Source organism: Lycorma delicatula, chromosome 11 (assembly GCF_047948215.1).
Source record: "Lycorma delicatula isolate Av1 chromosome 11, ASM4794821v1, whole genome shotgun sequence".
NCBI classification, from domain to species: Eukaryota; Metazoa; Arthropoda; class Insecta; order Hemiptera; family Fulgoridae; genus Lycorma; species Lycorma delicatula.
This window is the reverse complement of record NC_134465.1, coordinates 39,012,191-39,029,133: the sequence shown is the minus strand read 5'-3', so window position 1 is coordinate 39,029,133 and position 16,943 is coordinate 39,012,191. Positions and strand designations below refer to the sequence as shown.

The 16,943-nt window shown below is 29.2% G+C and overlaps 1 protein-coding gene across 1 annotated transcript in view; it reads left to right on the top strand.

The window, feature by feature from the left end:
- LOC142332245 (FAST kinase domain-containing protein 1, mitochondrial) overlaps window positions 1–9,139 on the top strand; it is a 54,064-nt gene extending 44,925 nt beyond the window's left edge. Inside the window, exons 9-11 of the mRNA XM_075378555.1 lie at window positions 2,383–2,496; window positions 7,357–7,426; window positions 8,894–9,139. Coding sequence (XP_075234670.1) covers window positions 2,383–2,496; window positions 7,357–7,426; window positions 8,894–9,110 — 401 coding nt within the window. The 3' untranslated portion in view covers window positions 9,111–9,139. The remainder of the gene's footprint in view (window positions 1–2,382; window positions 2,497–7,356; window positions 7,427–8,893) is intronic.
- Window positions 9,140–16,943: the final 7,804 nt, after the last annotated feature.

Below are 16,943 nucleotides of genomic sequence, written 5' to 3'. Positions count from 1 at the left end.
TGTTTTTAGATTTTATATTTCTAACCCTCTCCTAACCACCGGTTAAAGAGAGTTTCTTAATGTGAAAATTTTCAATAAACCTTGTAATTAAGGATCTGAGAAGAAAAGTTTTAAAGAAATTAATTTCATACATTTTTATTTTTATTTTTTTTACTGTTACTCGAAAATTTTACAAGTTGTAGACAAAATTTATACTCAATCAATTTTTACAAAAAATCATTTTGTAAAAATACTTTACATTTGGGTTACTATTTACATAATATACATATTTGGGTTATTCATTTACGGATAATTTAATTACTGGTCTGGTAAAAAAAATCTATGAAATTTTTTTCTTAAGGACAGTGGATTTAAAAATCCACTGCCCTTTTTAAATTTTATTATAAAAAAATTAAATTTTATTAAAGAAATTTTAATTATAAGAAAAAAATTTTATTATAAGAAAAAATTATTTTTAATGATTTTAAAATTATCATAATTTTTTATAGTGTGTTAAGTTGCTTAACTTAACTACACTGTGTAATTTAGTGAATTGCAACAGTGCTGATTTAGTTAGTATATGAAATGAAATTGCTCTGCAAAGGGTTTTATATATACACAAAAATTATATTTAATTTTGTTTGTACTATAGCTGTCTGTGGGCTTTGGCCTCCTCAACAATCATCCTCCAAGCCCCCTCTTCAGTACCAGCACTATCCCATCAATATTGCCAGTTCTTTTCTTTTTGATTATTTCTTTGTTCATTTCGGTTACTTAATCTGTAATGCCTATCCCGTGCATTGCCCAGGAGAGGGTTAAGTCGTGGACTCATGGAAATAGAATTTGTGGGCAAAGCTGATGAAATATTTTAATAAAAGGTTCTGTTTCATTTAGAAACAACAATAGGCATTAACTGAAGTATTTCTTAACAAAGTTAACCTATTTGGCATCTGTTCCCTCACCAAAGCCTTTTACTGGCCTTTGACCAAAGCCAACGCTCAACCTAGGTTAATGACCAGAACCCATATTTTCTATTAATCCTCTAAAAAAATTCACAACAATCCATTTCAGAAACCAAAGCATGAAAGAAGAAAATGCTTACATATCTTTAGTTATATAACAAATGAATTCAGAAGGAAACATTCTGAAAAGTGAAAAACAAGCATTTGGATTTTTATGTATGACTGCACCAACAGCGCAGCAAATTGATTGCACAGATTAGTGCTTGGTACTTTTGTTACAAATACGTTACAGTAGTTACTTTGTACTTTTGTTGTACCAAGTAATTTGGTACAATACAAGGTTATATTTCCAGAGGATTCATTATACTTTCCTGACATCACACAAGCTGATTTTTTACTAGTTTCCTTGCTTGAAATCATATCCAAAAGAAAAGTGATAGAAAGATGACAATTTTTTATGAATGTTTCTAAGAATGGGTTCCAGGAATGCTTCTAAAGCTTTATTTAAACTTGCAAAATGAATTTATCTTGAAGGAAATGTGTTATAAATATTTTTAATGAACAGTATTTGTAAATGTACTGTGCGTTTTTTATGATTAATATTTACACATATATATATATATATATATATATATATATATATATTTTACTTAAAAAGAAATAAAATATTTACAATTAATCTCTATATCATTTTATTAGAAGATCCTTTCATTATTATTGTACAATTTATTTAAAGTCACAGCATTAAACCATGGGTTTTTTGTAGATAGCAATATTAAAATTAGTATCATTTCTGAAATAGTGAGAAAAATAAAAATTATTTGGTATGAGATTAGAGATTACTTGTGATTTAGCTATTTAATTTACAAGGATTTTTTTTTTGTATTTGTACAGTTATGTGTATGTATATCTATTTATCAGTTTTGTATGAATAAAAGTCATGTTAAATACTTATTGATATTAATTGGATAACAAGAAAATGCTCAAAAACCATATACAAAAATATTATTTAAAATCTAAACTTAGTTGGTAATTCAGTCGCTAAACAATTATCAGTTACTGCAGAAAAAATATATAAATAAGCAAATATTTTACTGTGATCATTATCTAATAATACATTATTAATCACAAAGGAATGGGTAGATATACTTTTTATAAAAAAAAGGACTACCCCAGGATTTGCTTGGGTGGATCAAGGGAAAGACCGTTTAAGATGTATCTTTTTAAATGTATTACCTTATGTGTTGCTAAAATTGAACTGATAAAATTTCTACTAAATATATAAATTGAAGTAAGATTATCTTACCCTATAATCAAAAGTCCTTTCAAATTATAAGGTTTACGTATATAAACATATACAATGTATGTATGGATAAATTTTTGTTTTAAAGTTGTTCGTATCAGATTTTACTTTTTAATGTTTTTTTTTAATTTTTTACAGATCCAAAAGTAAGAACACAGTTTCATCATGATATTTATGAAACATTAGTTGCTTTATTAAAGGACCATAAATTAATTCAACGGAATGTCCAGTCATCGTACGGGCATAACATAGGTAATTGTAATTAATTTTTACAAGTACATTCTCTTTTTTATTTATGTAACAACATTTAACTGAATAGATTATTTTTCTTAAAGTTAAAGAAAAAAACTGAAAGTAGATGCTTGTCAATTCATGCAAAAAGTAATGCAATTATTTTTCTGCATCTAACTTTATAGATCCTCTGAGATTTATAAAATAAATTAAAGTAAATTAAATTATTGTAAATCAAAATAAACTGTATAAAATATGTCACAAATGTAAGTTCCACACAAATACAGGCAATTCATTTAAAAATGACTTGCTCCCTGATTAATTTCATAGGCTTTGCTAGAGCAAATATGTTACTGTGAATGGAATATGTTGAAATCTTGATGTTTCCATTAATTTTTTAATCTACAGAAATATAAGTATAATTACCTCTACTTTTTATTATGTATGTTTGAAGTGAGCTCTGTGTACATCTATGCATCTTTGTTCTTTGGTATGAAGTCTATGTAGCTGTTGTAATTTTTTTTGATTGTATGTAGAATGGAGTTTGTGTTGTACATTTTTCCTATTAAATATCTCCCAGAGATAAAAATCACATATAGATAAGCGAACACAAGGGCCACAAATCATTATGGCCCCTGTGTTATGATTTCACATAAACATAATCTAGGTCTAATCCACACAAATTTTACCAGTCTTTCTTTGGCTTTGTGTGCCATCTTTATTACATATTATTAGTGGATGAAGGAAACAGATAAGAAACAGAAAAGATAAGTTACTTTTAAATGAGTTATGTGACAAGTACTTTGTAATAAGAGTAATGACTTCACAGAAATTATTTAAATTAAGAAACTGATGGGAACTGCAGCTCTAATTGTTTAGAATTTTCAAATGTGATCATGGCACGACCAATTTACTTGTTCAGATTCTGTGAAAGAATCAGAGGGTGTTGTTTTCAAAAAATTAATCTTTCTTAATGGCATGGGTTTCTTTTAACAAGGCATAGGTAATTGAATCGCTTCATTGAATCCAATCTTTGTAGCAACCCAATTCACTGATTTTTTCCTGAATTAATTCATATAAACTGACTGGAAAAGATCAGTGTACCTCATTTACAGATGATGCGTACCTCATTTACCTACAAATCAGATAATTTGTCATTTGTGGATGACTGCTTATAAAGGAGTTATTTTTTTTAAAGAAACAGTAGCTGTTTCTGTTGTTAAGAGGGCCAGATCCTTAATTTGTTTGCATAAAACAAAAACATGCTTAGTTTTACTACGTCTTGTTTTAGCACTGTTTGGCTGAAAGCAACAGACACAGTTTTGTTTTCTGAGCAATTGTTTTACTCTTTTCCATCCAGGAGTAATGTAATTTTTTCATTAAACTAATAACTAATAAAATCATCATTAACATAAAACTGTGAACATGTTTTTAATGCAGATTACATTAAAAAAAAAAAAAAAAAATAGTACAATAATAAAGTACTGCAATAAAATTCAATCAGTTATTTATTAAACCTTACTTTCATTATATTACCTTTCATCCAGAAGGCCCCAGTTTAAAATTGCAGTCAGGCATAATGTTTTTATACACTAAAAAATTTCCTTTCTGTATTCCCATTTATAAGCTTTGAGATTTTATGGGAAATTATTCATTTAAAAAATGTATATATTTTTATGTGTTGTTATAAATAGCATCCTGAAGAAAATTGAAGAATCTGAAGCAAGGATAAATGTTTGTTTAAAAATCCAGTTCCTATAAATATACGAGAACATACTACTTGTTAGTAGGTTCACTACTCTAGTTACTTTTGTTATTTATTATTGGTTGAAAACTGTAACAGTCAGTATCGCTCAAAATTTTAATAAAAGAATTCTCTACCTGAATTCTATATGTAGTATAATATATCAATTTTTCAGTTATAAATGATCAGTACTTTGAAACATTTTTATTACACTTCATAAAATTAATAGTAGTACTATTATATTAATTAAACTTCAAAATAAGGACAAAGCTGTGAACATGTAGTATTAAATTCAACATTAAATTATAAAATTTTCAGGAAACAAATTCAAGTTTAAGCTAAGCAGCTAGTGTACTATTAGATAAAGTTTTTCCTAAATTATTAAATTAGTTTGGAAAGTTCTCAGCCTGATAAAAACAAACAAGATTTCTCAGAATGTTTTTTATTTTTTAACATAAGTCATTTTGCTTTCAATAAATTTAGACTGACTTTCCAACCTTTTAATACCTTCAGTATAATACAATTCAGTATAATGAATTGTATTAAAAGTACTAACTTAGAAAAGTAACTACAGAAGCAAAATTAATGGTTGTCTCAGCTTTGACCTCGTCATTTTAAGTAAATTTTCATCCAGCAACGATTTCTTCCAGCTTTCAAAGAGGAAATAATCACTGGGACTGAATCAGGCAAATATGGTGCATGTAAAACCACTTCAAAGCGTACATAGGTCATGGAGTTTTGTAACATCAATCAAAGTCGTGTGTGTGTGTGTGTGTGTGTGTGTGCAGGCTCATTATCAAAATGAAAGAATACTTTCTTTTTGTCCAATTGTAGACATGTAGGGTGAACAGCAACTTTATTCGATCTAGTAGTAGTAAATTGAAATATTCCCCATTGATGGTGATGCCTTTTTGCAGGCATCATACCACTTGCTATAGTCTCAGGCACTTAGTCTTTAAGTGCTGCACCGGTAATCTAAAAACTAGTCATTACTTTCCCTGCAGATAGAACCATTTTCACTTTCTACAGTGCCCTTTCACCTGCTTACACCCACTGTTTGGTCTCTGGCATGTAATGGTGAAGAACCCATGTTTTGTCTACTGTTATAAAACACCAAAGAAACTCAGCAGAATTGCTTTTAAATAAGTAAGTGTTTTTAATAAGTCTTCTAGAAGTATCCAATCAAATGTGTTTTCAGTCAGCTGTTAATGAACGTGACACCTATTAAAATATTTCAATGTCAGCAAGCTCAAGTATTTTAAGTCAGCAACCATTTAATATGGCATTATGGATTTTTGTAACAATTTTGTCCGGTGTAGTGATTTTTTGGCATTCAGAAAATTCATTATCTTGAATGAATGTATGACCCAATACATTCATTTAGCAACCCAATTTTTTTTCCATTAAAAACGAAGAGGAAAAATCATTTAAAGTGGAAACTACCTCTTTTTGTATGTCTCAAGGTAAAACCTTTTAAAACAACATAGTTTGGAACAGCTCGAATTTCAAATTTAACTATTTTTCAAAAAATGTTAAAACTAGTTTGCTTTACTTGATTGCCACCAAGCAACTAAACGTACGCACCTGAAACTTTGCAGTGCATCATCTAAAGGATCATACTTGACAAATATTATAGTCATTTGATCATATTTGTGCCCTTGCTGTATCAGGCTGAAAGTGTTCTAAACAACTCTGGTATAGTGTTTGGTCAGTGAGATTTTTTTAGGCATATACTGGTTAGAAGATCTGTATCAGTAATATTTTAAAACTAGTGCAGGTTTAATTTTCTTTTTAAATTAAATTATATTACTTATCTATTCTGTTAGTTTTAAGCACATTAAAACCAGATACCTTCTAATAAAGCTAACAGCTGTGCTGTCTAATGTTCCTGATATTTCCACAGAGCCTAAAATTAAATCCCTGCTTAAGTGATAAGATTTTATTTATTACATTTTTAAACGTAGAAATGCTAATCACTCTTAGTTGTCATTAAAGAAAAATATTTAAATAAGCAAAAGTATAAAAGTTATTCAATAAGTAAAGTGACAGACATTATAGATTTACTGCTAAGTACATGCAGATTTTAATATTTTCACTATCATTTGTCATAAACTGCCATTATTATAATTTTCTTTCCAGGAGTCTGTGATTGCATAGACGCACAAAAATAAGTACTATCAGCAGTCTGTAACTGCCCTCTGACATCATTGTTATTTTTTTCTGTTCTATAAATTGACTTTAATTTAGCCTATAGAACAATCCAGATACAGATGTCCTGGAGACTTTTTCTTGAGTCAAGCTATGTTTAAGGTTTCTTATAAAAATCAAATTGAGAAAACTAGGATCATCTTGAATGAAAAGCTATTTTAAAAAACTGATCGCAAAAACATACAAAGCCAAAATAGAGATTCTGATCATGTGAACCAAATAAATAATTAAATTGATAGATTCCACACTTACTCTAAAAAATAAATTTAACAGTTTGTTTTTGAAAAGATATCAGAATGTTGGCAAATATAGAGTTTTTAAGATTATGTAAAAGAAAGTTTCAGACATTGTTTTGTATTATTATTTAGCAGTGATAATATTAAATGAAAACAGTGACGCTGTCATTGATTCAGTTTTGACAGATTTATTTAAACATTTGCACATGTGTATAAATGTAAATTATTTATCATAATTTAGACATCTTTGTCTTGTAACCAGTTGTTCTCATAGAATGAACTAATATTTGATAAGAAAAAGTTTGCAGAATGTTTCAGGAAGAAATATTAAATAAATTACTTACTTAAGCTTCTACAGAAATAATTAATTACTTGCAAGCAACTGTTTTAAAAAAAATTAAATGAATAGAAAAAATTAAACACATTAATTTGATACAAACAAATTCTAAAATATTCTAGATATTTGATTTTTTACATTGTTAATATCACTGGTGTGGAATTATTTGAATCTTATCTCCTTCCACTGAAATTTGGAACCATAAAATTCTATTGTATAAGAGGCAACGGGGTATTGGGTATTGATCACCCAAACAAATTACTGGTTTGCTTTTAATTTAATGAAAATTTACATGCAGCGTGAAATTGTGCTTGTATAAATTTAAAATGTTTAATTTTTTTTAAATTTGTTCACAGATTTTCAGTTGTGTTTCGATAATAATTATAATTTAGTGCCACATAAAAGAGAAATCGATGAGTATTCAAAGTAAGTGTTATTATTATATAAAAACTTTTATTTTTATTTGTTTGTGTTAGTATACTGCTTGGGGTATCATTTATCTGCTGCTTGGGGCATATTCCATTCCAACCTCTCTTGTAGACACTGGTCTACAAAAAAAATCAGTAAGATATGTCTTATAGTATATTTTTGCACTAATTTCAAATTTTCAAATCAGAATTGAATGATCATCAGGGTTTTTTTAACTCAGTTTTAAAGAAAACCTGGATTTTCTTTTTAATTTTAGTTTTCTCCTATATGAGCAATAATCGACAAGCATATATTTCCAGCTCCATTTTCCTTGGTAGTGTGTGTTTCCATCATTGATATGTCTTGTTAAAAGCATTCTCTGTGCCCATCACACACTTTGCCAAGGTTAGAGAAAATATCCATATATTAATGCAAATATATATTTTTAGACATATTTTTTCCAGTTTTTTTATAGTTGTCAAAAAGTTCACTCACCGATTCTACAAAGTTCTCAGCCTTCTTTTTGCCCAGGAATGATACAATATTTTGATACACACCCATGCTGCTTTCTCATATTCATTCAAACTCTTGATCCTTCATTAGCTTATATATCTGTTGTGCGAAAAATATTCCTTCTTTGATTTTTGCCTTACTGATTCCTAATAAAATAATAAAATACCATTTATCTTTCAAAAATATTTTTCATACTGATTCACCTTGATTGTACCGCGTAAGCAAGAGGAATTAATAGTTTCTCATTTCAATTATGAAAGAGAATGTTGCTTTCAAACTATGTTCGTTCCATAGGATTATGGAATTCTTTTCAAAGATCGATGAAAGATCTTTGAAAAGTGGTAGTATAGTTTTAATAATTAAAAATTATATAATTTGTAGAAATTACTTATAATATTATTTTTAAATCTATTTTTATAAAGTAAATTATTGATAAAAATGTACCTACAATATCCATAATGTACTATAGATGTATAATAAAAATAAACCGAAAAGAGGATGTAACAAAAAAATACTCGAGGGTCTAGTTTTGCTCAATTATTAAGATTCTGAGAGTCGAGCAAATAGTAGGATCGGGAAAATATATGACAATATTAGCAAAATTTGAAATTAATGACAATTTCATACCATTGAAAAATACTCTGCATTAGAATTAATTAAGAATAAACAATAAAATTTTATAGACAACGATGTGCATAATGCTCATCAGAAGAGTATAGTTTTTTAAAGTATATTATAATATATTATTAGCATAATATAATATAATGTATTCTTTCCTCTGACTTCTCTTTGCAAAGTAGTGATCAAATGTGCTGTTGATTACTAACAGGCCAATTAATGTAAAAAACACATATCTTAAAACTTATGTGAGTTATGCTTATATTTGATTCTGCCTGATAGGTAACAAAGTACTTTAATTATATTATTTATTAAAAATTAATTTACCATTTTTTGTTTTATTTGTAATCAAAGGTTGGCAATAATTCTTACCACTGAAGCTGATTTCACTATGGGAGTTAGAAGGCTTAAAGGACCATTACAGATGAAAAAAAGACATTTAGAAATATTAGGATATAGAGTTATAATGATCGGTAAGACTGTATGGAATTCTATGTATATGACTGAACCAAAAGCTAAACAGAATTATTTATGTGATTTAATTAAAAACAGCAATGTAAACCAAACATAATGAATAACTAGTATTTTTAAGTAAATAAATGTTATAATTTTTTTATCTTCACCTTATTTCCCATAAAATATCCATATTTTTTATATATAATTATTCACAACACAAACCAGTCATTTCCTTCATAGTAAACTATTCAATTCTTAAATGAACTTAAAAAACTTTTCTTCAGCGAAAAAATTTCCAGTTTTCTTACAGATTAAAAACTTGTAGGTGCTTATGTAGGTAATGGGTCATTCCATGTCAAATCAACAAGGTGGATAGCCATTCACAACCCAACCGACTGGGATTTTCATGAAATTTGATATGAATTAAATTTTGATAGAGTTATGAGGAAATACTGAATTTCAGATCTCTATCATTAACCATTTTGTTTGTAGAGCCCTTCAAATTTGCTGGAAAATAGCAAATTTTTACTTGCAGCAATAGTGTTAGGTTGACACAACTTTGTTATTTATCAAGGTAGAATGATAAAGTTTGACTTTTTTAAAGCTTATTTGATGCTTTTTCATTTGATATACTACAAGTCAATATTTACATAAATCTTTATTTCAATTTTATTATGAAAAGTCTTCATTTTTTTTTTGAAAAATATATTTTATTCATTATATTGTAAAATAGCTATGCAAATTTGAAACTGGGACTGAATTGGAACCAAGAGAAAACAAATAAAATGTGTGTCAATGTTTTAACAAAAAATCTTTTGGTGGGGTTTTGAGGTAGTAAATACTTAAATTTTTGTTAGCTGAACTTGCAAAATCAAATAAAATGTCTTGCAAAAATATGTTGCTCATTTTTTTTGTCTAGTAATAAGAAATGTATATTTCAACTCAGTTAAATGACCAATGATGATGTAATGCAATGACTCAGTGTAATTAATACAAATTGAAAGACAAATTGTATTGAAGCTTACTATACAATCAGTTTAGTCATTGTCATGGACGCAGACATTGTTTTACTGTAAACAATATTAAATATGACCTAAAATATTTTATTTATTTAAATAATTTATTTGTGAAATAACATGATGTAAGAAAGCATGAACATTATATAAATATGCCTGCCCTGAAGTCAAAATATTCAATGTTTGTTTATTGATTGCTAAGTGTTGTTGTGGTTAGTTACAGATTTTTTTAAGGTTAGGTATCTTTTGAAGTATGGCAACTTTTTACAATAATAAATGTTGTAATCTGTTTCAAGATTTTGCCTCGGTTAGTAATAAAGCTTCAGAAGAAGAAGCTGTTGATGATGAAGAAGCCCTTTATGATGAAATGAATTATGGATTAGACAGGCTCAACAAGGGTCTAGTGAGTACAGAAATCGCCTGTAAAAACTAAAGGATTGCAAGAGAAAACATATTCTGTCAAAAAAGATTGCAAAAATGAAGTTGTCAATCAGGGAAAAAATATTTAATCTAGCTGGCTATTAAAAACTCTGAGGCGTCATCTCAAGTTGAACCTGATAAATTTAATGAAAGAAAAATTTACAGTACAGTTGAAAGAAAAATTTAATTGTACAACAAATAAAAATAAAGTCTTAAAATAACAATTTTTACTCTTCTAGAAGTTGCAACATTAAAAAAGTGCAAAATGAATTCTCAGGAACTACCGATTACATGATATGACAGGTGACTTGATTCTGATACAGTATTTTTTGCTTAGCATTACACAACTTAAACTTACATCATCTGATTTAAGTGAAACCACCTTCAAGTTTAAGTGAAACATTAAAGTTCAAAAAAGACTAGTACTGGCTAATCTGAGAGATACATCAGCAGTTTAAAGAAACTCATACAGGTATTAAAATTGGGTTTTCTACCTTTGCTGCTTTACATCCTAAAAATTATGTTTTAGTAGGTGGCAGCAGAACTCATAGTGTATGTATCTGTTATCCATCAGAACGTGAAATTAATGTTTGAAGGATGTAAATTAAATTCTTTAACAGAAGAGTGCAGCAATCATTTAACTTCTTATAAACACTGTATGGCACAAATTATTTGTTATCCACCTCAAGAAATTTGTGGAAATCTTGTTGAGAGTAAGAGTAGTCCAGATTCTGACAATTTAAAAAACATTTTAGATTCCATATTTGTTAAAAATTCTGTGGACAAAACAGCTTTTAATCAGTGGATATCAACTGAATGTTTAAGCTTAGAATCAGTAGAGTATAACAGAACGTTTATTGAAAAATTATCAATTCTCGTTCATCATTCATTACTTCTCAGCCGTCAAACTTCTTAAAAAAATGTAAAAACTGTAATTGAACCTAAGAATCATTTTATCATTTATAGATAGAATCATTTTCACATTACATGACTTTACTGAAAATTATTCATTTGTGCTACAAGATGAACAACCAACAGGATAAATTCCTCCTTTCACTATTTATTTTAAAAGTCAAGAATTTGCAGACACTTCAAATGATAATTTAATTGTTTTGTGTGATTATATTAAGCATGACAAAATATCACTTCCATATTTTTCAGAAAAAACTAATTCAGTTTTTAAAAGACAAGTGTAATATTGTGAATAAACTAATTTATTTCTCAGATGGCTAAGTGCAGTTGATTTCGTTTTCCTGATTTTGATTCAAGTTGCAGATGTTGCAAAGTGAATATATTAGTAGAAAAGCGTATTAAAAAGTTCCAAGAAGTATATTATTACGGCTAATCCTTATCTTTGGATGAAAGTTTGCTGCTTTTTCAAGGCTGACTTGTAATGCATCAATATTTCATAGGTAAGGTATGGAATTAAGTTTTATGAGCTCTGCACACCAAATGGTTTTGTTTTGAATTTAGAAATATGTAAAGGCAAATCTAATAATAACCAAGAAAGGGGAAAAGTTGACGATATTGTTTTAAGGCTGATGGAACCATATTTAGGAAAGGGTCACCATGTTTATGCTGGTAATTATTACAACAGCACTGGCCTCTCTGAAAAATTATTACGGGAAAAAACACATTTAACAGGAACATTACGAAAAGAAAGGGAAATCCACCAGTAGTGATAAGACATAATATAAAAAAAAATGATCATATATGGCTGAGGAAAGCCAATATTTACATCTCTAAATGCAATAATGTATTGCAACTGGACACCATCCGAAGATGACTGAAGCAGAAAATCGTTAAGGCAAAAAACAACTTCAACAAGCAGAAATAGTTTCTTATAATCAAAACATGTCTGGGATTGATTGATGTGATCAAATGACATTATATTATTCGTATCCAAGAAAAACCAGTAGCTGGTATAAAAAAGTTATGTTTTATTTGCTTGATGTTACAGTATATAATGCATACCTCTTATTTAAGGAAAAAAATGAATTCAAAACTGCCTTTTATCGACTTCCAAGACATGATTATTTTAAAATGAATACATCTACCAGAATGTGTAACTAATGGTAAACAGTTATTAAGCCAACTTAAACCAAGACCTAAGAAAGATAATTTAACAACATTACTTTCTGTTGAAGGTGATGAAATATATTTTCAAGAGGATATTCCAATCCCTGAAGGTTGGAACTGTAAAACGGCTTACTATCTTAAGTGTCAGAAATGCGCTCAAAAGAAAATGAAAAAACAGACTCGATATAGATGTAAGATTTGTTTTATACCATTATGTGCCGATAAGTGTTTTGAAGAATTGCATAAAAATCATAAACTTTAAAAATATAATTTTAACATTTTTCAGTGGTTTTATTTGTAATATTTATATAAATTTAAATTCAGTGTCATAAAAGAACTAAAATGATAGTGAATTATTAACTTAATTTAACTGTATAAAACTTACATTGATTTTAGTAATAATGATTTTATTATAATTCTTAGTTAATTAAGTGACAGAAATATTCATATATTATTTAAATATTTATATTATGAAATATTCATTCAGCATTTAAAATGCAATCCTCAGTACCAACCCCTTTCATAAAGCTATACTGGCCCCGATTTAGAAATGAGTTCACATCGATGTTTTCCCAGAGCCGTTGCACCACCAGCCTTTCAAACAACTTGCCGATTACTAACAAGAGGCTGATGGGTAAATAACTGCTGACCTCACTCGGATCCTTTCGTGATTCTAAGAGTACCCTCACCAAAGCCACCTTCCAACAAGTCGGAAAGCAACCCTGGCTTAGGCACCCTAAGAACAGCCTGCCAAGCAGCTCTCTTATGAGAGGCAGCAAATTATAGAAAATATCCGAGTCAAGTTGGTCAATCCCTGGTGCTTTCTCAGAGCCATTCGAGAAACTACTCAGTCTATAGCTACAGGTTCCACAGCCCATACTCCAGGGAATGTTTCATCCACCCTAACATCTGCTTCACCCTTCAGAGCATCTGGAAACAGAGTAGCCGGGAATGCTATGCAAGTCACCACAGATGTTAAAAGTGTGGTCATGACCACTAAACCCGCATTGAACACTGTACAGTACATGCAATGGCTTTGGCTGGTAACATGATTTCACGAGCTGCCAGGGGTTACGCTGCAACTCGCGCATGGAGTCTTGCCAGAACTTGAGTTTGTACTCATTATGGGCACGCCGGTAGATCTGCCGACCCTCAGCATGCACTTATTGATAATCCCCATTAGGGGGCGATGCTGGTATCTTCTCCTAATGGACTTAACTCTTGCAAGCACCACACTAAGGTCAGAAGACCACTTTTTCCCAGGTTTTCGCCTGTGTAACAGATGGCTCCCCGAAAGCAGTGGTTATGACTGCTCAGGGCACTCTCCAATCGGCATACTCGCCACTACCTAAGGGTCCGTCCATTGGTCGAGGCCGCTGTAGGACCCATATCGCAGTCAGTCTTGATGCTCGGCCAAATTGTTCAATCATCAATTCCACCCCCTCCTTGTGCTCCATGCACCATTCCAACCCCTGTAAGCAGCCGCACAATCGTGCCGCAACCTGTCAATCCAGGCCCCTTAGGTTATAGTGACCTGAATCTGGAGCTCTTGGACCACCACTGTAAGTGATTTCATAGGTTATAAGTGTATAGAAGTAGATGAAGAAAATTAAAACGTAAGTATAACCATTAATAACAAATAAACAAGAAGACCAGATAAAGCAGGGCAAATACAGGGAAGGGTCTGAACGCTCTATATAAAGAAAGGATACTAAACATATAAACTAGTAGAAATGTTAATAAGTATTATCTTAAAAACTTTTAACTAATTAGAAATTAAAAAAAAATAAATTTTGCCAAAATATTGATACACATTATATTTTTTATCACCTGATCCCAAAGCAGTCCCAGTTTAAAATTTTCTCAATTTCATAGTATAATGACAAATAACGTATACTTTTTAATAAAAGGTTGAAAATCTGTTTTCTCTGAAATTCAAAGATGGTGACCTTGAAATCAAAATTTATGTAAACACATAGGCTTGTATATCATAATGAAAGAGCATCAAACAAGCTTTAAGATGAGACCAAGTTTTTCATTCTACCTTAATAAATAAAAAAGTTATCTGTCTTAATAAATAAAAAAGGTGTTCTGTCTTGCATTGTAAATTAGTTTCAGCCATGGAGGGGAGGTTCCTACAATAAGTTTTGCTTGTCCCAAAATCTTTGGTTATTGCTGAACGGAATCCAACCCTAACAAAAATCCAGTGAAGCTTGACATTGAGGCCCAAGCTTCACTTAAACAGGAAGGTTTGATTTAACATCTTTTGGGTAAAAATGCTGATTGTACACAGTTTGACTGGCGACCGGGAATGCAAACAGGTAACAAAACTACATCTTATTCTGTCACTACCACAACTTATGGATTGAAGTTGAGGTATCATTATTTGTTATAAGAAACTGTAACCTATATAAGATTCAAGGACAAATATTTGCAAACATCTACTTTATAAAAGTGCATAAAAACTATAAAAATAGTTACTTAGTACCAAAAACAGTATATCATGTCTATCAGAGATAGACAAGATACTATATTTCAGGTAGCATTAAAAATAATGCTAAGTTTGGATTTCCATTTGTTTGGATAATTTTAACTTGTTAGAATTTTACAGGTTGATCATTTTCATAAGAACGACATTTGCTAGCAATTCCAGACACCTTATTCACCTCTAATGACTTTAATTCCCTACAGTTAATAAAAGTAAAAAAAAATTATTTTGTTATTGCATTTGTACTATTTATACATCATATATAAAACTTTAATCGCACCTCTTACAATCTGATATTGTCAGCATAGCACTTGGAACATCTCAATAGAAGCATCCAGTAAATTGAATTATGTGTATAAAATACTAAAAGTCAAATCTCAACCAACCGCAGTTTCCATTGGTCACTGAAGTTAAAATGGGATGTAGGTTGCACCCAACTGCATGCTGTTGGTTATTGACCATAATGTAATAACTGATGCCACCTACAAAATTTATTAGAAGTATTATTTAAATAGTCTTTATTTTTATCATTTAAAGTGATATTCTTGGCAAAGAATAAATATTCTTTTAATAATATTTTCTGCTCTTTATTAATTTTTTTTTTTATACTGAAGTTGCACTAATCACTAAATTGACAATGACTTTATTTTAATTTTGTAAGGATGTTCCTTTGGTGATCTGTCTGAAGTTCTTTATGATAACTTAAAAGGATTTTTTAAACAAAAAATTAATTAGTCTAAATAAACAATATTTCATATACTGTTTACAAAAACATAAATTTCATTGCTTTTGCCATTATCTATGCTTATTATTGGATTCTTGTAGACTACTGATGTACTCCTTGGTTTCTTTTTGATATTCATAATATTTTCATGTGAAAATTTCAAGAAAATTAGTATTTATTGAAAAACAATAACAAAATTATGAATTTTTTCACATAAAAAAAATATTCATTTCTAATTTTATAATGCATAGGTAAATAAATAAATACAAAAACTAATTATTTCTATACTCGTGGAGGGTTTAATGAAAATGGAATGCATCTGTAATCATGAAAAACGTTTTTCATTTTGGAGGATCCCAAACTCAAGAGTAAGCATTTGGGAAATATTAATTTTTAAGAAAATAATCCCTAAGTGATAATACATTTTTAATTTCTATTAAAAAATAAAGATACATTCATAATTTTAAATAAACTTTGTAATTTTCTTTGACGGAGTAAAACTTTTTGGGTAATTTTTCTTTAAGAAATGCAGGGTATGAGCTATCAAAAAATTAAAATTTTTACATTTTAACTGCAATGTGTAACTTGAGATGGATTTAATTTTTGAAAATTAAACAAATATTTTTTGTTACCACACACCATTGGAGTGCGATGGTAAAAATATTTTATACTGGTTTGAATGTGTATTGCTGTAGAAAATATAGATCTAAAAAACTTCCATTACTCCTTTTCTGCAGCAAGATATAGCTAAAATGAGAAAAATATACAATCATTTTTTGGGAGGGGTGAATATTAAATAAAAACTTTGTTATTTGTGATTTTGATAAAAAAATAATTCTGCTTTTGTAAGAAAAGTTTTTTGTTAAAGTGGACCAGTAAAAATTTGAAATTTTATTTTGGCCAAAATACCCCCACCCCCTTTTTCAAATTTTTGCCAAACTTTAATACATTCTTCCCCCGCCCCCTTGAAAGTAATACCTATCTGCAAAAATTTGAAGAAAATCGATCTATGGGCTTCATAGTTATAAGACTAAATACAGCCAACATACACATACACACTAATGTACATCTGACAAAAATATTTTTTTGACTTGGAAGCATTGAAATCCATTTTCTTTGCTTATTTACAATTTATTTGAATCAATTATTTTTTTGGAAAAAAAGCTTTTTACTGTTCTTAAAAGTTTTTTTGACTGATCTATATGTATAAGTAAAATTAAT